The sequence below is a fragment of the Balaenoptera ricei genome, chromosome 8 (assembly GCF_028023285.1).
Source record: "Balaenoptera ricei isolate mBalRic1 chromosome 8, mBalRic1.hap2, whole genome shotgun sequence".
Classification (NCBI taxonomy): Eukaryota; Metazoa; Chordata; class Mammalia; order Artiodactyla; family Balaenopteridae; genus Balaenoptera; species Balaenoptera ricei.
The window spans coordinates 97,988,354-98,015,166 of record NC_082646.1 but is presented as its reverse complement, the minus strand read 5'-3'; the positions used below and the strand labels follow the sequence as shown (position 1 = coordinate 98,015,166).

General features: G+C 56.4%; 1 protein-coding gene across 2 annotated transcripts in view; it reads right to left on the bottom strand.

Annotated features, from left to right (window-relative positions):
• Positions 1-1,856: 1,856 nt before the first annotated feature.
• CD82 (CD82 molecule) overlaps positions 1,857-26,813 on the bottom strand; it is a 51,318-nt gene continuing 26,361 nt past the window's right edge. The window contains exons 2-9 of one of the 2 annotated variants that reach the window (XM_059931431.1): positions 26,026-26,156; positions 20,837-20,909; positions 15,848-15,972; positions 15,618-15,692; positions 6,632-6,733; positions 3,481-3,690; positions 3,093-3,176; positions 1,857-2,776 (exon numbers count right to left, since the gene is read on the bottom strand). In XM_059931431.1, coding sequence (XP_059787414.1) covers positions 2,699-2,776; positions 3,093-3,176; positions 3,481-3,690; positions 6,632-6,733; positions 15,618-15,692; positions 15,848-15,972; positions 20,837-20,909; positions 26,026-26,091 — 813 coding nt within the window. In that variant the 5' untranslated portion in view covers positions 26,092-26,156 and the 3' untranslated portion in view covers positions 1,857-2,698. The remainder of the gene's footprint in view (positions 2,777-3,092; positions 3,177-3,480; positions 3,691-6,631; positions 6,734-15,617; positions 15,693-15,847; positions 15,973-20,836; positions 20,910-26,025; positions 26,157-26,813) is intronic. The other variant, XM_059931430.1, reaches the window with a different exon arrangement.

Sequence of the window (26,813 nt, the reverse complement as noted above, 5' to 3'; positions counted from 1 at the left end):
GGGGCTCTGGGCTTCCTGGACCATCCTGGCTCCCCCATTCTTCCACCCAGGACGAGGAGGGTGGAGGAGAGTTGTGCATGGGGAAGAAAGGGGCCCGAGGTTTCCTTGTGCCCATCTGATTGCGAGCCCCACCCTGGTGTCGTCCCCAACTCCTGGGTCCTGATGGATCCTGAGAAAGCGCCCGGGCAGAGACCCCTGTCTGCAACACCCAACACCCTCACACCTACTTTTCCAGGTGTCCCACTAGGGGCCCCAGCCACAGGCGTCACTGAAGGGCAGGGAAGCGCTGCCGTCTGGCCACCTAGACTCTCCCGCCACTGCCTACAGGGACCCGGGCTCCTTAGCGCCCACCTCCTGCAGCCCCTCACTGTGCGTTTGCCATCAACAGGTTGTGCAAATCAAATAAACTTGTGTTTATTTCACCCAAGTCCATACTTCTTCATAAATTTATTTTTCTCTAAGTTTTTATATTTTATTAGATGTATTTCCTTTGTGGAATGAGGCAGATCATAAATAAGCTGGAACAGCTTCACTCAGAGCCCTCAGCCCTCTTGAGCTTGGTAAGAGCTCCAGGGAGAGTCCCTGACTGCGGTGAACAGCCCCTTGGAGTTTAAGGTTTTTTCAGCCCAGGGCTGTGCCCGGCACCTCCCACAGGCCAGAAAGCGGGTTTGCCCTGGATTTTAGCCGCAGAAAGCCTCTTGCAAGAAGTTAATTGGGTTCAGATCAAGAATTAGACTGTCTCTAAGGTGTACCCCCTCCCTCCTTCCTGTATAGACAAGAGCTATCTTTCCCAGGTCCACCCTCCAGCCCATCTCTCTTTGGGGAGCATCTGTAGCTACATCTTTTCAGAGCCTGAGAAACTAAAGCAACTTGATTCAGGAATTACCTTGGAGGGCTGCTAAAGATGCAGTTTCCTTCTCCCCAGCCCAGATCTGTTGAGCCCTGGAATCTGCACTTTCACCAACCCACCCGACTGAGAGACCCACAGGCCTGGAGCTGGTGAGGCACCTGGAGTGACCTGGCAACAACTCTGGGTTCCACCAGCTCCAAGGCTGGGGCAGCAGCGCCACCTGGTGGGTCCCGCTGAAACACCTCCACCACACTTCTCGCCCCACTTCAGGGAGACAAGTCCCCCACTGGCCCCTTCCTCTGCCTCCAGGGCCCCGGAGAAGTCGGAGATGGCAGAACAAGTGCCACCCTAGACTGGCCGTTCTGCCAGCCTTCCTTACCCACCACACATCCCCCCTCCCCACCCCAGGAAACCCTCCATCATACGTCCTAAAGCCGCCGTGATAGCAGAGCATCTGAACACCTCCTCTGGGCTTCGTGATGCCGGGCAGGGGGTGTGCTGGGGCTCACCCCTGTGCACAAGTAAGAGCTTCCTTTAAAGTCTCATCTTGCATCTTTAAAAACCTCCTGAATTCTGCACATCTTACTCCATCACATTTCTTTAATATGAAAATGTTTCCTTCCTTTGTGAAAAACAGATGCTCTAGAAAGAGGCGGAGTTTATTCTGTGGCTTCACTGATCCACCCCCGCGGCCAGCCCAGGGGCACCTGTACCCTGGTCTCGGAGGCCGGAACCTAGGGGTACCATCTACACCTGTTTGAACACACAAATCAAACCCCAGCCACGCCGGCAGCCAGGCAAATGGACAAGAGCCAGGCGTCACACTTCTCATGGTCCCAGCTTGAACAGGGGACCAGAGATGCCCCAAAAGGGCCCCCGGCCCTGGAGACAGCAGTGAGGCGCCCACAACTCTCTCCTGCAGACCCAGCCACTCTGTTAACATTACCTCTGCCCTTTGGTCCTCCCCCAACCCAGGGAAGCAGCATCCCCACCATGGCAGGCTGGATTGTTACAAATCCTCTTTAATAATCAGTCATCTCTGTTTTACAGAACTGTACACAGGGCCCCTCCCCACTCCCCTACAAGGCACAGCCTTACCCACCCATTCCCCGGGGGACAGAGGACAGGAAAAAGCATCCTCTAGCTTCTCTGGACAGCTCAGGGTCCTGGAGAATGCAGGGCCAGCTCTGCGCCACACCCGGAGGGTTCACCCCTCTGATTCCCTAAGCGGCCCAGGGCCAGTCCAGACCCTCTGGCCCAGGCAGCCCCGCTCCAGCCCAGCTCACCTAGGCACTGCTCCCACAGCACGGCCCAGACTGATCTGAGCTACCTGGGTGGGGCTGGCTCAGGCTGGGGAAGGGGTGCTGCTCCTCATGTCAGCTAAAGCCTCCCTCTCCCGCTACCTCAACGAAACTGTGAAAAGCGAGGACAGAAGCATCGCAGTGGAAACAAAGTTGACCCACGCAGTGGGCAGTCACCTGACAGCCCAGGGTGCCTTATCCACCCCACCCCCAAGTTTTTAATACACTTTCTCCCGTACAATGTACACAGCCCCCGAGGCAGGTAGAAGCCCAGCCCACCTGTGCAGGGAGCATTTTCTCAGAGTTGCTAAGACAACCCTGGTGGACAGTGAGTGGAGGAGCCACAGAAGAGCTGGGGCTTAAGGCTGGCGGCAGAGAAGCAAAGGAGAGGGGTCCAGGCCCCAGGACGCCCCCCACTTCCAGCCAGCACAGGACGGACAAGGGGTCTTGGCAGTGAGGTGGGAGGCAGGCCTGGAGGGGGAGCCAGTGAGACCCCTAGGAGCCCTGAGGTTGGGGGACAGGCAGGGAGGTGGGGACAGCGGCCGCTTCAGTACTTGGGGACCTTGCTGTAGTCTTCGGAATGGACGTGCCGGCACAAGAATATGGAGAGGAGCATCCCCAGGAGCTGTTGAGGGAGAGGGCGAGAGTCAGAGTCAGGCAGGGCTGCCCAGGTCCCCAGAGGCCCCAGAGCAGCATCCCGCTGTCCAGGTCAACACACGGGACTTGACCTGGATGAAGCTGATCCTCAACTAGAGCCTCGGGACCAGCCTGTGGTTCAGGCGGCAGAGGGGCCGGCGAGGGGCAGTGGTCAGGCCAGGCTAGCCGCAGGGCCTCTAGAAGCTGATGCGCCTCAACCCGCCCCTCCCCGCACCGGGCGTCTGCGGAGCAGGGACGATCTGGGAGGGCAGCATGGGGAGGGTTGGAGGGGATGGGACCCAGACCTCGATGACAGCAATGCCCACACACACGCCAAGGATGATGCCCAGGTTCTCCTGCAGCCAGGCCTGCACCTTCTCCATGCAGCCCTACAAGTGGACAACACAGCCACGTCACCCCACGATGGGCCGCTTCACCCCATCACTCAGAATCACCAGGAGGGGCCACCCCCAGCCTGGAGGGCCGGCGGAGAGGGGTCTGGGTGTTCCTTGAATGGATACATTGATGAAAACATAGATGAAGGTGCAAATGACAAGCAAACAAATGAATCAAAGGCAGGTACAGCTCAGTGAAGAAAGGTCGATGGAGCAACAGCCCCGGCGAGCCGGGGGGACTGAGGGTCTGAACCCACTGCGCCCCGAGCCCAGCCCTACCCGAAGGCCATGCACGCACCTCCTTGTACACAGGCCAGTCATCGGGGTTGTTGCTGCTCTGGGTCCCATTGCCAACGGGGGCCTCGCAGAAGCCCGTCTGCGGCAAAAGGCTGTTGTTGTCCTCCTTGCTCTTGTTCTCGCAGGAACAGGGGTAGGTGATGTTGATGCGACTCATGAGCTCGGCGTTTTCTGTCCAGTTGTAGAAGCTGACCCAGCCGCAGCACTGCACCTGGGCAGAGAAGGGGACAGGCTGTTCGAGCCCATCGCCCACTCAACTGGGGTCTCCCCGGACAGGAGCTCAGATCTGCCCCTTCTAGCTCCCCCCGACCCCGGTCTCAGCCAAACCACCAGGATTAGAGTTTAGGTTTCACTTTGGCATTTGTGAGCCACAAGGAATTTAAAGGGGCTCTCAGGATATACCGTAAACTATGAAAACAGTAGGAAACAAAATCAGCAAAAATATAAAGCAGAGCAGGAGGGATGGTCAAGTTGAAAGAAGATGGTCAGGGTATACGGGACGTGAGGAGGGCAGATGGCATACGGCTAAGAGTTTGGGGGCTGGAGTCAGGCTACCGGGTTCAAAGCCCATTTCTGCCACCTACCAGCTACTCAACTCTGATCAAAGTGCTGACCTCAACTTCCCCATCTGCAAAATGGAGGGAACAAAGGTTCCTAACTCTGTCTGTTATAAGGACTAAATGAGACGAGGCAAGCAAGGCATCCAGCCCAGGTTGGAGAGCACAGTAATTGCCCAGGTAAGGCCAGTTCCACTTTTAGGCTCTGAGAACATGCTGGAGCTGAGGTTTGGCTCTGAGCCTCCTGGTTGCCAGAGTGAAAGGGGAGACGCAGTACATCTGCCTTTTTAGAGGAGAAAATGCTCAGAAAGCCTTTCTGGGCTCCATGGGGCTCATGAAGAGGACCCCGAGAGGCTTCAGATCACATGTGGGCTTGAATTCCCGACAGGACTGGGACCTGAGGGATTAAGCCTGTGCCGGGAAATGCCCAGGAAGGCAGAGCAGAGTCGGGGGAGGGCACTTTCAATTTCTGGCCCTGCCCTGTGCACAGGCAAGCCGCTGCACTTCTCTGAGCCCCGGTTTCCTCACCGGAGAATGGGGTGATGACAGCCACTCTGCTAGGGCCCCCGGGAGGCTGAAGGGCTAGCATGGGAGAGCTGTGTGCCACCTTGCCCAGCACGAGGTCACTTCCCCACCTGCTTCCTTCCTATCTCGGCTGGGAAGTCCCTGACCAGCAGCCCGGTGGCCAGCAGGGGGCGTGCCAGGCACGCTCAGGCGTTCTCCGGCTCCAGACAGTTTCTAGTCTAGGATTTACTTTTTATGTTGCAGGTTCCTGGCTGCCTCCTCTCCAGCAAGAAAGGCTGGCACCTCAAACCTCTGAGGGGCACCCACAGGCCCTCCCACACCCGATCCAAATGAGGCAGCTCTCCTTGGTCCTTCGACTGTACCAGGCAGAGCCCCGCTCGCCAGGACCCCCCCGCACTGACGCCCCCGGTGCCCCAGTGGTTGTGCCTGATGATTAAACATCACCACCCACATGCCACATGGTAAGTGCCTCGGGCTTTATAAGCTCATCTCACGTGAGCATGGGTCAACAGTCCCATTTTATACATGAGGAAACTGAGGCTCAGAGAAGGCCTGGCCAGGAAGTAGCTGAGTTTTGTATTTCAGCCCTGGGAGCCTGACTCACCGTCTGTTTTCTTACCACCATCCCAAGCAGCATCTGACAGACATCAAATCACCTACAGGCCCTGCGTATTGCAGGAATCCCCAAGTCAGTCCACCACCTCCCATGACGGGGTGCTCATCACCTCCCCGGGGACCCGCCTCTGCCCCCAGGCTCCTTGAAGGGTGACACCTGTTCATCCTGGGACATCCCGCTCCCTCTAATCTTAGCAAAGGGTCTCAGCCACTGCAGATCAAACCAAAGGTGGCACGAAAAAAGTCTTCCTGTGCGCCTGGAGCCCTCCAGATGACACAGGCCCCCTGTGTCACCAAAACTCTGTGAAGCACGCAGGCCAGAAAGTGTCACCCTCCCTTCTTCACAGCTCAGATGATGGACATGCCCATGTTGCCGGGACAGAGACCCATCTATAGTCTCCACGCTCTCCTGGTGTCAGGCTTTCTGGTGCTGTCCTGTCCCCGCCCCTCACATCCCACAGGCCTCCCCAAAGGCAGCCGGCAGGCAGTGCCGGCAGGTCCTAAGTGATTGTTGTGTGCAGGGCCCTCTTGTGACAGAGGGGGAGGCTGCAGCCTGGAGAGGGCGGCTCCTGGCCAAGGGCACACAACATCTGCGACCACCAAAGGGGGGCAGTCAGGATCCCATCACTGAGGGCGCTTTGTGTGTGTGCTGATTGGTTCATCATCGAGGCAGGCTGGGAACCCAGTCAGTCAGTCAGTCAGTCAGTCAGTCAGTCAGTCGTCAGTTGTTTCATCCATCAGTCTGTCATTCATTCATTTAGATAATCAGTCAGTCATTCTGTCAGCCGGTTTGTCAGTCATTCTGTCAGTCAGTCTGCTTGTTGGTCAGCCAGCCAATCAGTCATTCTGTTAGTCAGTCATTCTATCAACCAGTCAGTCTGTTATTTTGTCAGTCAGTCAGTCAGTAAGTCAGTCAGTCAATCAGTCAGTCAGTCTCTCTCTTTTGCTTTAATTGAGGTGGAATACACACACACACCAAAGTGTACAAATTCAGCTTGATGAACTTTTCCACCCATATTGGCATAACCACCACCTGGATCAAGATTTGAATAGAACATTCCTTTCACCCCTGAAGGTTCCCACGGCTCCTCTCCAAAGGCAGCCTCCACTCAGACCTGCGTCAGCATCTCAGCTCTGGCACCCAGCTTCTTAACCTCCACGGGGAGCTGCCAGCACGCCCCAGTCCAGCTTGAGAGGAGAGGGTCGAGGGCTACCCCTGCTTCTGGCCACATGGGGAGTACTGTGAGCCCTGGAGCAGCCTCCAGGGTCCGGGGCCCCTGGGCGAGGAACTGCTGGGGGTGGCAGGAAGCGGCACTGCTCAGGAACCTGCCCCCAACAGATACACACTGACACTCAAACCGCTAACATCTTCTGTCTGTCAGGCACACCCAGGCCCACAGATGACCAGCCACAGACACACAGACGCACAGAGGCCAGTCTGCCATGTCCCCTCACCTGAGCTTGCACGTAGTCCCAGGCCTCCTGAAGGCTGTCCTCGTGACCATCCGTGTAGTTCTGGATGAGCTTGGTCACGATGCTGCCCATCTCCTGCTTCAGCTGCAGAGGGGAGAGTGAGGACCGAGGTCAGATTCCCTGAAACCCGCACCCCAGCTCTGGTCACAAGCGCTTAAGCTGCCTCTCCCCCACTCCCCCCAAACACTGGGGACACGCTCACAGCTCAAAAGCGTTTCGTCACCCATTCCAACCAACTTCCACTTTCCTGGTACTTCCTGGGTACCTCCTCCCCCAGTCACCATGCTAAGCCTAGTGTGGTCAGGGTCAACCACTCCCACCTGACCGTCTCCTCAGCACTCAGCAGCACATGACCCTTTAGATGGGAATCTGTCCACGTCACTGCTAAAACCCATCCAGGGGCCTCTCACCACGCTCTGGAGAAACACCACCGTCTTCTCAACAGCCCACAAGGCCCTACACCATCTGGCCCTGCTCTTCCCAGACCTCGTTTCCTCTGCTCGTCCTCCCTCTATTTCAGTTACACAGGTCTTGCTGTCTTTGTGCGAGGCATACTCCTGCCTCAGGGCCTTTGCACTTGCTGTCCCCTCCGCCTAGGATGCTCTTTCCCCAGATATGAATGTAGCTCACTCTTCCACTTTCTTTAGAGCTCTACTCAAATGGCACCTCCTCAGAAAGGCCTTCCTGGACCACCCAGAAAATGTCAGCCCTTCTCTATCTCCTCCAAGACCCTCCTTATCCTACAAGGGGAAGCATGATATATTTTTCTTCATAGTCTCGTCATTACCTGCTCCTCTGTTTCCAGGATTTATGGTCTCTCTCCCCCACTGGAACATCAGCTCTGTGGGGGCAGGGACTGGGTCTGACCCAGACTGACCAGAGTAAGTGTGTGGCGAGCACGGATAAGGAACGCGTGCGTAACCCCGCCACCTGCCCCGCACCAGGGCCCCACAAAGTTCGCCTGTGCTGGGACTCCAGGGACCCCATGGAGGAAGAGAGAAGCACCTGCTTTCCACTAACCCCACAGAGAAAACAGTCATTTACAGTGAAGGCAGGCGAGGGGTGCAGGGATCAAAGGGCTTCGGCCCCCAAGGCCTCTTACTGGGGCTCTGAATAGAGGATCTCACCACGGCAGCTTTTCAGGAACAAGTCAGCTGTGCAAGGGAGGCAAACCTGAAACCACCCTAAGAGCTGCGGACACGCTTCCCTCGGCCTAGAGGCTGGGCCCCACCTGCCGACTTTGCCCAGGGGCCTCCCCAGGTGCCCCAGCAGGGATAGGCTGGTCGTGGTCACCTGCTGTCCCTGCAGAACCCCGGGGCGAGGTGCCCGAGAGGGGTAGGGCCACCGAGGGGACAGCCCTGCAGCTGGTCCTCTGCTGCTGAGAAAGAGGAATTGGGGAGATGGGACGGGTGCCTCCAGGCGGGGGCCTTCAGAGCCTGGCTCAGAAGTCCGTGAACGGGGCTTCCACCAGCTCCTCACGAATGCAGCACTCAGAGAACCCACATCCTCCAGACCGACCTTGGAGCTGTGGGCCTGGCTCCCCACCCCCACTCCCTTCACCAACCCTGTGAGACCAGCCCCACCCTTTGGAACTGCTCTCTGCCCCTCTCCCTTTCCATAAAACTCTTAGCGAAGCATCAATACTTCTTTGATATCACTCACACGGAGCTCTACAATTTGCAAAGCTTGCCTGTCAGTAACTAATCACAACAGCAGTAGCAGCTAACTTTGATCAAATGCTTACTATTACCAGCACCATGCTAAGGACTTTTAATGCAGTATTTCACTTGAATCCTCTGAGCAGACCTATGGTCTAGGTACTGACCTCGTTCCCTCATTATGGAGATGCAGAAAACGAGGCCCAGAGAGGTTAATTAACTTGCCCAAGGACTCACAGCCAACATGTGAAGAGCTGGGGTTTGGACCCAGGCTTGTCTGATTCCGGAACTCAAGTTTTTACCCATTAAGCTCTATTGGCATTTAAACCACATGGCCGTACCTTGCAGCAGGTCAGAGCAGTTTTAAGGAGGGCCCAGAGAAGCTCTGTGGTTTGCCCATGTCACACAGCGGGGGCTGTCTGCCTGCATAATCTCAGTCTTTTTGCCCCGACTGTCTCTGCTCCACCTCCACTCCCCGGTGAGCAGATGATCCCTGAGCAGATGATCCCTGAGGCGTGGAAAGGAGGGGTTCCCCAGAGGCATGTGCATAGACAGCCATCTCCCCACATCCTCCCACCCACCCTCCCCCACCGACCTGGGCTCTATTTATACCCGGCATGGTTGCCACAGCAGCACAGACTTCCCTGTTTCAGGCCCCAGAAATGAGAAGGTCATGGAAGCTGGGTGGTTTCCACTGAGGCTGGGTGGTTTCCATGGAAACACCACATCCATCCTCCAGCCCAGAATGGGGCTGAGAGACACAACTGGGCCACGATGGGGACCATGGCTGCAGGGGCTGGTTCAGCTTGGAGCTGAAGCAAATGCCCAAGAGGCGGTGTCAGGAGCCCAGGGAAGTTACCCTGGCAACCAGGCCATTCCAGAAACAAGAAGGAGCAGGGAGGGAGAGTGAGAAGGCACTCACGATCTCACTTCATCCCTGCGGCGGCCTCTCTGTGGTTTCTGCCTGCCCCACAGCTACTCTCCCTTCTTGAAACAGCAGTTCCCTTGCTTAGCAGTAAGCACCCCTCAATCCCTCCATGTGGCTGGGAAGCCCTGCCCCCTTGCTGCCATGGGCAAAGACCCAGGCTGCCACTTAGTGCCTTACACACCCTGACCACAGCAAGCGGTCCAGGGATGGGCATGTGACCCGAGGTCACATACATGGGCCCTCTATTTCTGCTAATCTGGTGGGATGAGGACCTGAGCTGTTGGTGGCCACCCCAAGAGCCACTGGGGATAGTTGACCTGAGGAGGGACCCAACGGAAGAGAGCAGAGCCGAGGATGGAGAGGGACAGTCTTGGTGGCAGCCTTTAGAAACCTGGATCCAGCTGAGCCTGCAGCCAGATCTGGCCAGATCTGGGTTACTTTCACATGTAATAAAGAGTCTTGCCCAGGAATGGCCACATAATTTACAGCCCAGTGCAAAATGAAACTGCAGGACTCCTTATTTCAAAGTGATTACGAATTTCAAGACATCAAACCAAGCACAGGACCTTTCTAAGTGTGGGACACTGTGTGGCTGCTCAGGGTACACACCCAGGAAGCCAGTCCTGGTCCTGCCCAATACCATCCTCCCCACTTCCCAGAAGAGAAAACCAAGGCTCAGACAGTGAGAACAACTTCCCAAGATTAGACAGCCGGAAAGCAGATGAGATATGACCATAACCTGCCATATGCAGCTCTGGAACCCTGAGATTCTAATCATAGCAAGCCACCCACCATCTCCACCTGGCCTGAGATCCTGCCATCCTCTGGCATGACTCTCTTCCCCCCCAACCCCATGCTGTGCTTTTATGTCACCTTGTAGTGTGACTTTTCGCAGAGAGGTAGAATTAGAAGACACCTTTGAGTCCAACATATCATCCAAATGTAAGAGTCCTCCCCATACTTTTCCAGGCTCTGCTTAAATGCTCCCTGTGATGGGGAACTCAGTACCACACAAAATAGCACATTGCAGGTTGGGGAGGCTCTTGATACAAGCAATTCATTTTAAGTTGAGCCTAAATGACTTCTACCCATTAGTTTTTATCCTCCCTCTCCCTCCCAAGTCCCAGCTGGGACCACAGAAAACAAATCAAATTGTTCTCTCCCAGGACAAACATCATTCAGATATTTGAGACTCAACCACGTCTCCCTTTACCCCCTCCTCCCCAAGGTAAGTCTCCAGGCTCCTTTGATGGCTCTTTGGGATGGTGTTCAGCCCTCTCTCCATGCTCTAATGTGTCAAATTGCCTCTTACAATGAGGTGCCCCCGTGCAATGTAAGGGACCCACACCTTCCTGTCCCCTCCTCGGTTTCCCACAGAAGGTGTTGCCAATGCTTTGAGGCTTCATCCTGGGATCCTGGCAAGAAATGAGGGCCCTTTGCCGTGGTGAATGTGGAGGGGTGGCATGTTTACTTTTAGTGACCATCCAAGTCTTTTCTGAGAGTCCGGCTGCAATCTACATAACCAGCTACCCCAGATTTCAGCAGGAGGACCACGTCGTGTGCTCCCTGCCCCGCCCCCATAGGCTCCCTGAGGGTGGGGCCTGAGTCAGGTGTGGGAGCCAGGCACGCAGGTGCTTGAGAGTCTCTGCCCATTGCTCTCCACGTTCCTTTCCAGAAGGACAGCCTGGACTCCTTCTTCCCCCTTCCCATAAGGGAAGAGAAAGATCACCATCGCCTCCCCCTGTCCTGGCTCCAGCTGCCTCCCTATGGCAGTAGAAACCCACGCTAGTGGATCAGGAAGTTTCCATCGCAGGGAAACAGACATCTCAGATGTCTCACAGAGCGGCGCTGTCCTCAAGGAACACGTTTTACCACCTGTGCGCTCAGTCCTATGCGCATGGCTATTTGGCTACTTTGGGCTTCTTAGGTGGGAGAGGGAAGGAGGAGGGAGGGAATCACAGTTCTCCTGGCTGGCCACCCTCTCTGGGGAGCACACAGCAGTCCGGCCCAGCCAAGGTCACCACCCCCAACCCCCGGCTCCCACCCAGACTCTGCGAGCCCCTTCCCTCCACGCTCTCAGCCCTCAGACCTTCTGCACAAGCCCCTGATATAACCTTTCAGAGCCTCAGCGGTCTCACACGTGCAGGTCAGCAGTGCAGCCTGCGTCACCAAACCCAGCTCCCAGCACATGCTGGGAAACAGTTACAAGTTCACCTCCTTCCTCACTGACCTCCCACCCTTCACTGCCTGGAGAGAACAAGTCAGAATCTCAGAGTGTCAGAGCTGGGAATGGCCCAAGAGGTCACCTGAGGCTCAGAGAGGCTGGGTAACATGTCCAAGGTCACACAGCAAATAGCGGCAGAGCTCCCCCCCCCCCCAACCAAGAACACAGGGCCCTGAATCCCAGACCTGTCCTTTTCCCACTAAACGGGGGCTAGATAATGATCAGATGAGGAAACAGCCAGAGGAATCTTAACTCCACACCTAAATCCTGGTTCCCACAGCCCTTGCTAATACAAACATTAATACTGGTGACAACAGGAACAGCTGCCATTTACTGGGCCCTTACTAGGCATTAGCGAAGTTAGTAATGGTGACAGTAATAATAAACTCTTGCAACGATGCCAGCAAACATCTGCTCTGCACCAGGCGGACACTATGCCCTTCCCATCTGTCAATGCTCTCCATCCTTGCCACCACGCTATCAGGTGGCCTTTGGAGCCGGTGGGCTCTGGCACTGAGAAACGTTCAGATTTTAGGAAGGGCTGGGAGCTATGTGTCACACCCCCACAATCTCTCCCATTCATATTTCCCAAGGGGCACGTAAAGGGGGTAAACCATGGCCATCAACAAGCTCATTTCCATTCAGGTTCCATTTTGCCACCAAATGAGTTGCAAATGGTATTTTTGTTTTTCAAACTGTTTTTTGGACTTTGGAATCGCAGATAAGTGAGAGCAGACCTGTAGGATTACTGCCATTTGACAAAGGAGGAAACTGAGGCACAGAGAGGCTGAGTAACTTGCCGAGGGTGTCAGAGCAGGGCTCCAGCATGGGCAGTTTGGTTCTGGGGTCCAGGCGCTGGGCCACCACTCTATATTTTCTACAAGCCTTGCAGTCTGGGTTCCCTGCAACCCTGGCAGGGGTGGGGGCCAGCCAGGCCTATTCTCCTCCATTGACAGACACAGAACCCACGGCTTGGAAGGCCTGTGCTTTGCCCAAGGCACCCAGCCTCCCCTGTTGCTGCCCTGGGAACAGTGGCTGCTGGGAGGAAGGACAGATGGTCGCCCTGGAGACCACTTCAGGGAGAGCCCAGAGGCTCAGTCCCTCCCACCCGCCCAGGAGGCCTGGAGAGAGAAGGAAGATTGGACCCATCGCCTTCCAGAAAGCCTTTTTCCTTTAGGCTCACACAAGTCCCACCTCCCCAACTGGGCCTCATCTGCAGGAATAAACACCACCAGGGCATGTTTAGTCTTCCACTGGGATTTACAATGCGCGAGGAAAGAAAAAATAAATCATTCATTCCAACTCGGGTGATCGAGTGGCGCCAGAACTTCCCCAGCAAAGCCAGGAAATTTCCCCCTGCTTTCCAGAAAAGGAGGTGGGCCAAGGTGAGGCCAGCTGGGACTGGGGGCGGGAGGTGTGAGGTGTGGAGCCTGGGGGTTGCGGGGAAGCAGAGGAGGGGACGGTGAGGTACCACGACAGACACAGCCTGGACTGGAGTCAGGAGAGTTGATTCTCCAAACAAGCCCTGCTCTGGGGCGGGGGGGGCGCCTCTAAGGCATGGCTCTCTGTCAGCAGCCAGGCAGATTATACCAGCTCGAGGGGAGGAGCATAGAGTAGAGGAAGGCGTGGGCCTTGGGTCGGAGGGATGGAGATGGAAACCTCTGCTCTGATGCATCTGAGCTGTGTGTGACCATGGCCCAAAGTCACTGTTTCTCTGGGCCTCAGTTTCTTAAACTTGAAAATGCTCTCAAAACTAAAACATGCATCAAGTGACTAGCTCAGCTCCTGGGACACGGTTGGTGCTCATAGATGGGCACCGTCTTTATTACTGTGAGATGGGGAAACACAGGGGTGAAAAGGTGGACTGCCTGACACCACTGCCATGTTGACCAGCTTCTGATTCACAGGAACCTGCTCACTGGGGCCCACTTCTTAACCACTCTCTTTGTAATGTACCACTGACTGGGTCCCAGAGAAGCCCCAGGTGCCACAGGGTGGAAATGAAGACCTAATCCCATAGTCCTTGCACTGGAAAAGTAGTTTCCCTTCCCTAAACACTGGCTTTCTGTCTGGCACCAAGCGAACTTCCTTTCACCTACTAAACTGCTATTTCCCCTTTTGCCTTGGCTGCCAGGAAGCTCAGTGTTCAAGTTAGCTCTCAGCTGCTGTGAGTATGTTGTCCCCTAGCTTCAGGAACAATGGCCTTCTTCTGTCTCAGTGTGCATTCTGATCTTTCTGAGACTGATTTTAGTTGCTCTATGCCTATGTTGGAAGCCAGCTCCAATTCTCCTGGGAAACAGGCTGGGTGGATTATAAATAAGTAAAGCAGATTCAGGTAGGAACCACTACAATGAAAATTTCACCAGCATGAACACAGAAGCCAGGCTGCCAGGGTTCAAATCCTGGCTTTGCCACTTACTAGCTGTGTGACCTTTGGCCCAGTGACTTAACCTCTCTGTGCCTCAGCTTCCACATCTGAAAATGAGGGTATTCATACCCGTGACCTCAAAGGCTTGCTGTGAGGAACGAATAATTAAATGCAGTATACGCAAAGCATTTAGTGCCAGGCTTGTTCTAAATTCTTTTAAGTATTAGTTGTTGATGTTGCTGTAACGTTTTCTCAGCTTCCTTCCAAGAGAGATCTGTGGCAACTTGACCTTCAAGTGGTAAAATGTAGGAGATCACCTGGCCGCTGGTTCTGCCAGCCCAGTCAGTAGACAAGAACTGTAGCCCTGGAGGAAGGCAGGGTCCCAGCCTCAGCTGAGCCATGGGTGAACTCCGACTGGGCTCTCACCTGGCCGGGCCACTGACCACTGTGTGCCCTCACCCCTCACCTGCAGGATGAGGAGGTGAGGCTCAGGGAAAGAAGGAACGTAAAGGGGCTAACACTGCGCCCAGTATCTGGTGTGTGCCGAATAGGGATTAGGGATGAAGGGTTATCGTCACTACTACTGATGCTGTCGTTGTTATTCATCTCTCCGGGCAGCTGCTTCTCTGCCCGTCAACATAACACTTACACGGCAGAGCTGCTGGGAGGACGAGACAATGTGCGTAAAGCTTCTAGAAAATACCATGTGCACGGAGTAGGTGCTCCACAATGATAACTGTGACAGCCACAGTCGACTGGCAGGCCCAATAGCCATCGCCAGCTCCCTTCTCTCTTATGTCTCTGTCTTTAGAGCCTGAAGGCTGGATACTCATTTTCTCAGCCTCCCTTGAAGCTAGGGGTGTCTTAATAACCCAGACTGGGGGAGACTGTTGGGAGGCTTGCTTTTCTGATAAAAGGGGTGGCCATGGCTGGCACTACCCCACTCCCTTTCTTCAGGCCACAGCAGCACAGATGTTGTACCTGGTGCTGTGGCAGCCATCTCGTGGCCATGAGGTGAGTGGCAAGATGAAGGAAAGCCGTCGCAATAAGTATGCTGTACAGACAGCCAGAACCAGGGCCTCTGAGCTTCCAAACCTGACTTCTGGTTAAGTCAACAACAAATGTCCTTAGAGTTGAAGCCCCAGTATGTCTGATTTTTTACTCCTCAACGCTGAGTGTCTTCCCTCTGACACGGGAATAATGTTTTCATTGACGGCCTCCTCCCTGGGCCTCATCTGTAGATGAGGTGCCAAGAACTGTGCTAAGTGTTTTGCTGAGATAAAGATCATCTCACTGAATCATCACAGAAACCCCGAGAGTTAAATTTACTAATGTCCCCAGTTTACAGAAGATGAAACAGGCACAGAGAGGAAAGCAGCTTGCCCACGGCCACACAGCTAGAAAGTGGTGGGATCGAGCCAAGATTTGGGCCCAGCAGCGACTCCACCGACCTGTACTGTCCTCTCCTCTAATATTCTGCCATGTGACCACAGGGAGCTGGAGGCCTGGGAGGCTGACCTGGCACCTATGGGTTTCCGGTTCTTTTTTTTTTCGGCTGCAACGCATGGCTTGCGAGGTCCTAGTTCCCTGACCAGGGATTGAACCCGCACCCTTGGCCGTGAAAGTGTGGAGTCCTAACCACTGCACCGCCAGGAAATTCCCCACCTATGGGTTTCTCTGTGACAACTAAGAGGCCTCTTGTCCAGCCCCCAACCCCAGGCCAACCCTGCCCCCAACCCGGTGTGGCTGGTCCAGCCCAGGTCAGGGGGTGGGGACGAGGGGGTGCTTACCTTGCCCATGTTGAAGTAGAATAAGACCCCAGCAGTCACCTGGGCGATGAGGATCAGGAGGAGGAAGGCAAAGTACTGGGAACACAGAGCAGGCACAGAGTCAGCTGGGGGCTCCCACCAAGTCCCACGCGCCTCAGACGCCCTCACCCAGGCTGGGCCGGGGCAGTACTCAGGCCCCTCTGGGCGGGATGAGGCGGGCTGGGCGAGTGGTGGTGGAGGACCATACTCACCATCCCCAGCAGGCAGCGGACCTCATTGACAGCACCAATGCAGCCCAGGAAGCCCATGAGCATGGTGAAGCCCCCCACGCCGATGAAGACATAGGCCCCCGCCTTGAGCGAGGTGGACGAGGTCTCTGCGGGTGGACAAGGGCATCCGATTCAGCCTGCCTATCTCGCCCTTATTAAGTACAAAACCGGGGCAGGGCTGCTACCAAATCCCTGCCTTGGGGTCAGGGCACCGGGGTTAGCCATCCAGCCGGAAGCCTACTCCTTCACCAGCTTTGGAAGCCGCCTCCCCTAGATGTGCGCCCCACCCCCATCTATCCTATCCCCACCTCCCACCCGTCCCCGCTTTAGTTTTTCTCCTTAGCACTTACCAGGATTGAAAAGAATCTCGTTCTACTGGCCTATCTTGCTCATTGTCTGCTGCCTCCACAAGCCTGTGAGCTGCACGAAGGCAGGGACTCTGGTCCCTGCTGAAGCCCCTGCCCCCAGAACTGTGTCTGGCACAGCAAAGTGCTGTATGAATAACTGTTGAATTAACGAACCACAGTCTGGCAGGCTCCGCTGAGGCCACAGACGCTGAGGGCCTGCCTTCCTCCTTGTCCGTGAACAAATGCCGGCCTCCCTTGCCCACTCCCTATGCCTCAGGGGCTTCACATGTGCCGTCTCCCCTCTGCCAGAACTCTACCCGGTAGGGACCAGCACGGCCATCTCACAGATGAGAAAACTGAGGCTGAGAGAGGCACACCAGCACGGGCCAGAGCTGGGATTTGGAGATAGGCAAACCCCCAGCGCCACACTCTTTGCACTGAAGCACCGGGCACGTGTACTGGCACAGGCGTGACACTCATTCATGTGTTCAGCCCCCAAAGATTTACCAGGGGCCCACCGTATGCCAGGCGCTGTGCCGCCTGCTGGGGGTACAGCCGTCAGCCTGCCGAGGGCCCCACGCCATGAAGCTGGTGGGGTGAGGAGTGGATCTTCTGGTTGTGTGAAGGGTCGGGAAGCTACTGAAGCCGGCTGAGGTCAAGGACATGGGCAGGGAGGGGCCGGGGTGGTTGGGGAAGGCTGGTCTGAGCAGGTGACATGATCGCTCAGGTGAAAATGAAGAAGTCAGCCGAGTGAAGATCTGAGGAAAAGCATTCCAGGCAGTGGGAACAGCAGGTGCAAAGGCCTGAGGAAGGAGTAAGCGCGGCATGTTTGAAAAATAAAAAAAAGGTGAGAAAGAATGGATCAGTGTGAGTGAGAGAGGAGTCTGACAGGCGACACGCCTGAGGTGGAGAGACAGGGGCCTAAAGGCAATGACAGAGCCCCCGGGTAGGTGGAGGTCAGAAGTTTCGTCGGGCGAAACTTGACCAGCATTTCCCGAGAATCCCAATCGATCACACAGGGAGAAGCTCATGTCCTTCTCCAGCTCCCCGGTGTGGGATGTGTGGGGTCCCCTCTACCCTGAGGCTGTGACACGCTAGGAGGACCAGGGTGGACACGCCCCCTGGCAGGCAGGGCACTGTGGGCTCTCTCCCGACAGCCCAGGCACTCCCAGGAGGCTGGCGCGGCACTCTCAGGGTGTGGGGTGTTTCCAGAAAGGTGCAGAACATCCCGGAGAGCCTCAGCAGATCAGGAGGACATCTCAGGGATGCAGACTCCCGGGTCTGTCGGAGCCAGGCAGACTTTCCAGGAGACGGTCTGGAATCTGCATGTTGAATGTGCTTCCCTGATGACTCGGGCACAGCCAGGGCTGCCACAGTTGCCCGTCAATAGGCTGACTGACCACCATTTCCTGGGGGCACCTCAGAGGGGCTGAGATCCCCACCTCGACCACGGAGGGGGCGTTAGGGCCCGTAAGGAATAACGACAAAGTTGGAGTGTGGGTGGGTAGGAGAGTGTGATCCAGCTCCATCCACTGCCTGGGCACAGACAGAATGTTCTGGAGCTCAGGAAAAGCCCTGGCCAGACCACTCCACTCTCAGGCACCAGGGCAGGGAGGCCCCCGCTCAGGTCCTCACAGGAGCCCCCAGGAGCCGGACAGAGGCCCCGAGGGGGTGAGTGAGGGGGCTTCCTTTTTACTCCAGGCCCTCACCACCGTGGCTCTCAGCCATCAACAACAGCAGGGGAAGGCCATCAAAATTTGCTTTTCTTAAACTTCCTGGGTTTGGGTTCCAACAAGCCCTCCCAGCAAATACTCCCCCCATCAAAAAGCAAGTGGCACTGCCTGGAAATGCACTGTGTGCCAGCCCTGAAAAAGGCCCTTTATCCAAACCATCCTGCTGAATTTCTGCCGTGGCCCAATGAGGGTGGATCTGCACCCTGATCTGTCTGTAAGGGCCCAGAGGCCCAGAGCAGGCAAGAGGCCGCAGATGGGGCCCTAGGGGCAAGGCTGGAGGCTGAGACCCCCACTCGGGTCCTTCTCTTGGGAGGCCAGCCAAGCTGCGGTGTGGCGTCTCTCTTTTCTCAGAAAATTTCATCAATACCAGTCCCTGGCCTCCTGGGTCTCAGGCTGGCCCTGATCTGAGCAACCTGACTTAGGAAGGAGTGGGGTAGCCCACCCACTGTGTACCAAGACCAGCATCTTCCTGGTTTTATCGGGCCTCGGAGGTACCAGCGAGGTGGGGAGGAAGTGGCCCAAACTGAAAGTGACTGAGGAGCACGAGAAGAGGGTGTCACTTCATCCCAGCTTTGCTGCTAACAGGCTCTGACCCCGGGCAAGCCATTTTCTGGGCCTCTGTTTTTGGCTCCGTGAAATAAAACTAATTCCTACTTCTTAAAGATGTCCTAAGGTTCAGATGGTATTATAAACTAATTTAACAATCACTTATGTAGGGTTTACTACTTACTAGAAACTGTTCTAAACTCTCTTCACATATTAACTCGCCTCATTTCTCACGATAGCCTTATGCCATACTGTCTATTACTGTCTGCATTTCACAGATGAGGAGACATGGAGGGTCGAGTAACTTGCCCAGGATCACACAGCCAGTAGAGAGCAGAGCCAGGATGGGAACCGTGGCTGCCCAGGTCCACGGTTTGCGCTCTTAACCACTGTGCTTGCTTCCGCTCGTTACGGTGTGCACGCGTGGCGTGCTGCAGAGCCCTGTGGTACGGGGGACGGGGGCTCAGGAGCCACGCCCCCTGGTTCACGTCCCAGCTCCCTCACCCTCTAGCTGTGTGTGTCCCCTTGGACAAGTTCCTCCCCTTCCCTTCCATTTCCTCCATTGTAAAATGGGGTTAGTAATGCCTAGCCCCATGGACTCAGGGAGAGGATTCAGTTGGTAAGGGAAGAGCCGTGTCACGCAGGCCTGGCACACAATAGGCCCTGGGTTCCCAGTTCTGACCCTCACTTGCTGTGTGACTCTTAGCAAGTCTTTTTCCTCCCCTTCTCTGAGCCTCAGTTTACCCAAGGGTGTAGTGACCGGGCTAGCAGATTGGGGTTTTGGAACTCTGGCTGCCCGGGGAACCCCTGGGAAGATTCTTAAAAACCTCAGTGCTGATCTGGAGTCAGATCCCTTAGGGTGGGGCGAGGCCTTGGTATTTGTAAAAGCACTCGGGTGCATCCCGGGGGCCTCCAAAGCTTGGCCAGCTTGAGATTCTCAGCCCCGAACAGGGAGGAGCAGCAGGAGGTCCCCGGAGCCCCAGTCCGGGTGCAGAGGGCAAAAATGCAGTGGGTGGGCTGGGCCTTGAGACTTTGCTCCGAGATGCAATGCCCGCTGGGTGTGGGCCACAGCCCAGGAAGCGGGAGCCTGGGCCGAGCAGGGCCAAGGAGGATGTGTCACGTGGGGGGAGGGCGTGGGGCTGGAAACCTAAACCTTAGCCCCAGAATGGGGAGCAGGCCGTGCCCACCACCCTCCCGCCCCCCCCACCCCGCCCCGAGCAGGAGTCAGGACTGACAGCCCCAGACGGCAACGGAAGTGGCTGGAGGGCGGATCATCCTTGCTTCCCTTCGTGTGTGAGGGGAGGCCTAGCCCCCAGGGCCCCTCCATCACCCATCCTAGCCTGGTTCCGTTTCATTCAAATCAAGCAGCTGTCACCGGCCAGAGTCCAAACCTGCTGCCTCAGGCAGGGCAGCTGCTGGGAGGGGAAGTGAGCCAAGGTCGCACTTGCTGAGGGGAGTGGCATCTCTGTGCTCTGCCCTGCTTCCCTCCCTCCTCAGGACGTGTCCACTGGAGGCTAGCGCAGCAAGCCTGGCAGCCTTCCTGGAGGTGACTGTGAGTAGATCAGAACGGCCTCTCATCATCATCATCGGGCTTCTTTTCCTCCAGCTTCAAGAGTGAGACAAGGGGCTTCCCCTACCATGTGCAGCATTTAGGACCAAAGCTCTGGGGGTTCGAGTCCCACACCTATCACTCAGAGGCTGGGTGAACTTGAGCGAGGGACATTACTTCTCTGAGCCTCATTTCTTCATTTGTAAGGCAGGAAGTTCCTACTGCACAGGGCTGTTGTGAGATTAAGACAGTTTATCTACGCCAAATGCTTGGCCCCATGCCTGGCACATCATGACCACAAACGATAGACACTGGGCCCGGCACCTCCTCGTCAGCACACTTGCCTGACCCACCTGGTTGGTGCCAGGCACACAGTAGGCGCTTCACGCATACTTGACGATCTGCCATTCCTGGCCCTTTTTCTGAACTAGGAAGGGGAGGGGCTGTTGGCCATGTTTTGCTGAGCAGGCAAATGGAAGAACTGAGGATGTAAGAGGCTTTCTCAGGTCAGGGCAGAGGGAGGGGGCCAGGATGGAGAACAAGCCTCTCTCATCCCCCACCCAGTGTTCTCCAGACAACAGCAGCTTTGTTTGGGGAGGGAGAGAAAATTCCTTCTGGAAACCCCTGCAGAGAGGCCCAAGGCGGAGCGGTCAGCATGCAGGACCTAAGCAAGGCCCTGAGGGCAGCTAGAAAAGGGACCGGTGTTGAGGTTCAAGTACTCGTGGGAGCAGCCCTGCCTGCTGCCCCGGCCCCCTTTCAGAGGCAGCTGGGGCAGGCGGCGCAGAGGGGTCCTTACGCAGGACAGAGATGAAACTGCTCCTGTCGGCCAGGATCCACACCCCGAAGCCCAGGATCACCGCCCCCAGGACCTGGAAGGAGAAAGGGGCAGTTAGTGGGGGGCCGCTCCCAGCTGCCCCTGCAGCCTGGCCTGGGGGACACAGGGGAGCTGCCTCCATCCCTGTCCAGCCCAGGGATGTCAGGGTGGCCTCAGGCCCCGCACCTCAAGTCCAGCCAATTCCAGCAACCCAGACAGCAGGGCCACGAGTGCGGAGGCCCTCTTGCCTCCCCTCTCCCCTACCCTATGCCCACGCGTGGTCAACCTGAGCATACCGGCTCTGGGGGTGCAGCCTCCTGCCAGGGGTACCCTCCTACTTACCTTCTGGCCCTGCCCCAGCCTGGGGGCTGGGAGCTTCCCCAACAAGCCAGGCTCAGGGTGGGGAAACCCTCAAGGGACATGACCGTCAGAGCCCAACCCTTCTTCCAGATCTCTCGGCTCCAAGGCCATCTTCCGCAGGAGGCTTCCTGACCCCCAGGCAGACTAAGGGGCCTCTACTGTGTGGCAACCTCCGTGGGACCCTTCTTTAGTAGCCTTTCTTTAATAGCCTTTCCGTCTGGGTTTAACTCTGCTGCCTGTCTCTCTGGCTAGACTGTGAGCTCCCTGAGGGCAGGGCTGGGTTGCATGCAGCTCTGTGGGCCTGGGCACACCACGTGCTGAGGGCCCCGTGGATGAGTGAGTTCATGAACCAAACTGTGTAAAGGCAGGATTAGAAAAGCAAATGAATGGTGGTGGGGACGGGGTGGGGTGGCTGGCATAGGCCCAGGTATTCCCTGCCTCTCTTCCCTCCACCAGGGGGCAGACCCACAACTGGAGCCCACCTCCCCCAGCCAGGATCAGCCCAGCAAGATCCCATTAAGCCAGCCAAGGCTGGGGAAGGGCCTGCAGTCTGGGCAAAAGCACAGATTCCCTTGAGGGGATGGAGGTGGGGAAGCTTGCATCACCCCATAAGTTTGGCCTTTCCCTGGGGCCTGGCCTGGGTCTACCTGGGGGTAACCCACCTTCAGGGTCCCAGCATGTCACCACCCACCTTTACTACCAGCCCTGGGTCCCTGCCTCAGCCATCATCCCGTAAGCTCAGGTGCAAGCGCAGCAGCTACTGATAAAGCCCTCAGCCTGGGATGAGCCGCTCGGTCCCAGGGGTTTATCAGCCTTGCTCTATAGATCTTAAAAACCAGAGCTGGGATGCTGGGTAAGGTGAATGGGGCATTTGCCTCACATGTGAAAATTCAGGGGACACCAAAAACACTCAGGAACCAAGATAAATGAGTTTATAGCAATCATTTTTAAGAAATGAAAATTAATGGGGAAAAAAAATCCATCATGATGAACAAAATATCAAGCTTTTACATAAAGACAGGCTTGGTGTTCCTGATTTTTCCTTTTGAAAAGGAGCGGGGCCCCGATGTGATGCAGTGCCGTGCTGTTTCTGATCCCAAAGTGTGAGTGCCTCACTCGCCTCACCCTGGCCCAGGTTCCTTAAAGACGACAGCAGCTGACGACAAGGAAGAGGAAGGCACGAGGACCTCCCCGCATTTGTCCCCAGCAACTCACTTGTCCTCTCCTCTCTCCTTGTCAGATGGGCCCTGTTATTGTCCTCACTTGACAGATGGGGAAACTGAGGTCCTAACCTCACCCGAGGTCACCCAATTCACTCATCAGGGGCTCCAAGTCAGGTCTGACTATACAGCTACGCCAGATGGTGGCACATCAGCTGCAGGGATACTTCGGGTCTGTCCCGGGCCTTAGCCTAGAAAGCCAGTCCCTGGGGAGAGGAAGTGCCCACCCACATGTGGGGGCACCTCAGACCACACAGCTTGCTGGGAGGAAGGTGGGCTTTACAGGACCTGGCAGTTAGGTTCCCAAAGACTCCTGAACCCCTGCTCACCCCAGCCTCACACCTCACAGCACAGCTGGCCCGTGGTCTGCCCCTGCCACCTCAGACCCACGTGGCGGAGCCCCTGTCTGCTCACCTCCTGCGCTCACGGGGCAGGGCTGCAGGGAGAACAGTCCTCCCAAGTAGAGAATTCAAGACAGGGCAGAAAATTCCCTCCGGGCAAATATAATCCCAAAGAGAGTAAAATCCCAGACTGCCCGGCCAAGCTCTTCGGCTCGCCTCCTGGAACCCAGGGAGCGAAGTACCTGGCGCTGCCATTTCAGCTCCCCTGCACGTCTGATGACTGTGGCCTGAGCACCAGGTACGGCTGGATCAGCGCCAGGCCAAGGGTCAGCCAGAAACGAGGCCAGGGCAGAGGGCCGACCAGACTCGGGGAGGAACCCCGAAACCCCCTTTCTCTGTGAACCACGACTGGGGCCGCGGGACACACCCCACATTAACACCGCCCCCCAGACCCACCAGAATCTCCCGACAGGAGCCAGGAGTCTCACAGCCAGCGTCCTACCCCCAGAACGGCCACGGCAGCCATGGCCTCAGAGTCTCCTAGGATCTGAGAAAAGCTGACAACAGGGCAATTTTCTGGGGAGTTTGGGGTCCGGAGGGAGTGAAGGCGAGGATGTACATGTGTACCCGAGCGCATGCATGAGCACACACGGCAACCAGAGTGATTCTGCCAGACCACGAGTTCAATCATGTAACCGCCTCCCACTGTGCATGAAACAAAGACCCAGATCCTTCCTGGAAGGGCTACGCGGCCCAAGCCCCGGAGAGGCACGGTCTGGCCCACTCCCCCTGTGCTGGACTTCCGCTCCTGCCGCTGGGACCCCGCTCTCCCCAGCCTCACGCATAACTCCAGGCAGCTCTTGCTGACCACCCTGACAAGGTCAAGTGCCTTATTATCTGCTCTCTCTTAGGGGCCATATCCTTCATTCCCAGGACCTCCTACAACTGCAATTTTATCATCCATTTGAGTAAGCATTTGATCGAAGCCCATCACCCCCCAGAACATAAGCCCTGTGAGTGAAGAAGTCACGGCTCTTCTGCTGGTGAATGTCTAGCTGGCACCCAGGACGGGGTCTGAATACACAGGGGTGTCAAATACACATTTGGTGGATAAGTATTTGTGAATGAACACACACACACACACACATACACACACACACACACACACACACACACACACACAGTCTCCTCTCACTCTCTCCTTTCCCTCTCACCCTCCTGTAATAAAAGCTTCCCCTCTCCCCCACTACATCCCCTCCACCACCATCATGATAGGCCCCGTCCTGGGCCCCAGCACACAGGGAGTGAACACCTGCCCCCCAGGGCCCTGGAGTGGCTGGGAGGAGGCCAAGCGAGACCAGTCCCCAGAGCTCGGGTCCAAGGGAAGCTCTTCTAGGCTCCGGCTCCATAGGGGAGACTGGGAGAGGAAGGGACACCTTGGCCCCAAACCATCAACCCCTCTCCCTTTCTCCATGAAGTCTCTACCTCCCTCCCTCTCACTGCATGGGAGGAGAGGGGGTGTCTGTGCCCTTGAACCCCAAGCCCTGCCACCTCCTAGGCTATAGCCCAGACTCCTCCCTCCAGTCCCTAGAGCCCCAGGGACAGAACCACAGGGCTCCCACGCTCCCCACCCCACCCTGGCCAGCTGGCCCTTAAAGCTGGACTTCAGCCTGGGAGCCAAGTGCCTGCCAGGAAAGGCATGCCTGTGTGGGCAGCCGCTTTTCTCCAGAAGCCTGGCCCAGCTGGGAGGGACCTGACCTCCAAGCTGGGAAACCCAGGTGCCCAGGCCCGGCTGCCGTCAGTGGAGGGCCAGAGCTGCAGTGGGGCCCCAGCGCCGTCCTTGAGGGGGGAGCTGGGGCCGGAGCCAAGGTGGACGACCAGTAGGGCAAGCAACAACAGGGCTGTCCACGTGCATGTGCGTGTGTGTGTTTGTGTGTGTGTGTGCACGTGGGTGTACTTGTGTGTGCCAGGAACATACTTGTAAGTATCCATGTGTTGGGTTAAAGTTATGAGGGGGAGTTTAGATTCTTTATTTTCCAAACTTTCTATAATCCTATGTAACTTGTAATGTAAAACTTTTTTTTTTCTACGAGAAACTCATGTCTGTTGTAGAAAATTTGGAAACTGCACAGAAGCAAAAAGAATAAAACCCAAATTCCCAGGAATCCCAACACTAACATTCGGAGGTATTTTCTTCTCCTCTCAAAAATATTCATGTATGTGTACATTTTTAAAAATAAAATTGAATCATAATAAATATCCTATTAAAAAATCTGATGTTTTTAACAGTATAGGGTGAACCAACACCATGAGAGGCCACAGTCCCCAGCAGCACTCCTTTGAAGGTCTCTCCAGGCCACTCTCCCCACAGCCCCACCCCCATCACACACACTCACACACATGCACACTCATACACTCACACACACACTCGCTCACACCCCCACACCCATATACACTCACACATACACACACACACACTCACACATAACCTCACATATACTCACACACATATATCTCACACACACACACACACGCACACACACACACACTCATTCCATCATCTTGGCAACTCCAAGGCAGGAGTCTGCCTTGCCAAACCAGAGAGGAAAATTGGGGCCCCAGGAAAAGCAGCTCCAGATGTGCACAGAGCTTATAGCTGGGCGGCCCCGGGGCTCATGACCTGGTGAGGCCTGCCAGGATGGGTCTGGGGAAGGGCCACTGTGTCCTCACCCTGGCCCAGAGCCCAGCCTCCTCTTGCCCACCCTCTCGGAGCTCGAGGGACACCCCCCACTGTGTAGGCGGGAGTGTGATGGGGGCAGTTGAGACCCAGACCTGTAACAGGCAAATTCTTCAGAGCCAGCGGAGGAGGATGGGGAGTCGGGATAGGATGAGAAAGATCCCAGAGGCTCCCCCTACAACTTCCTGATGAGGAGTCAGGGGATGCCCCGGGGGTTCTCCTCTCCCCACGCCCACCTCCACCTCCGGCCCTGATAGCCCGGGTGCTGCGGCCTCGGCGCTCCAGGAGGGGGGAAGGCTGGGGGAGCCATCCAGTGCTTTGCCATCCAGCCAGCTGGGAACGCTGGGAATCTCCTCACCACTCCCACCTGCTTCCATGTCCAACAGTCTGGCCTCAGCCCCTTGACCCCAGCCACACCCCACCATCATCCCCAGGCTGGAGGGTCTTGGACTGGGACGTGCCCTGGAGGAGCATCTCTTTTGGAGGCATCTGGGTAGCATGGGTCATACTTACAAAGAAGAGCAAGTTGAAGAGGAAGAGGAAGTACTTGGTGACTTTGATACAGGCTGACCCCATCATGCTGGTCCAGGAGCTCCCTGGGGAGAAGGCAGGTTGGTCAGAGCAGGGCGGGACCTGGCTGGGGGCTGGGGGGAGGAGAGGGAATCGATGCTGGTGGGTACCCCAGACCCACCGGCCCCAAAGCATCCCAGCTCACCCTCCCAACAACCTCATGAGGTAGGTACTAAGGTCAGGTCCTGTTTCAGGGGACCTGATCTAAGCCCAGAGAGCTTAGATGACTGACCCAAAGCCATGCAGCAGGGTGTGGGTGGTAGGTGGCAGCTGGGGTCCGGGTCAGCCACTCCACCAGGGCTCAGCCTAGAGGAAAATTATGGAGGAGACCCTCAGGCTCCCTGAGGCCAGAAAACCCAGGAATGGCCACGGCCCTCAGGTCCCACGGGGCTAAGGGAGCCAGCACAGGCAGCTGGGGCCGAGACAGCTGGACTGGGGCAGCTGTGTGGGCAGAGCTGGGCTGGGGGGTGGGGAGAAGCAGGCCACTGAGTAGAGGGAACGGAGGGCCCAAGGCATGGGCTTTATCCCTTCTTCCTCCTGCAAGGGTGAACGGCAGTCCTAAGCCTTGTGACTCTCCCCTGTCCACACGGAGGTCCCCTCACCCTTCTCGTATCATTTTTGCCAAGTGGGAGCCCAGCTTCGACTTTATACCTCCAGTGACCGGGGTAGGGGAGTTAAGGGGGAGATTGGGGCACAGCATGAAGCAAAGCCTCCAACGAAGGAAAAGACTG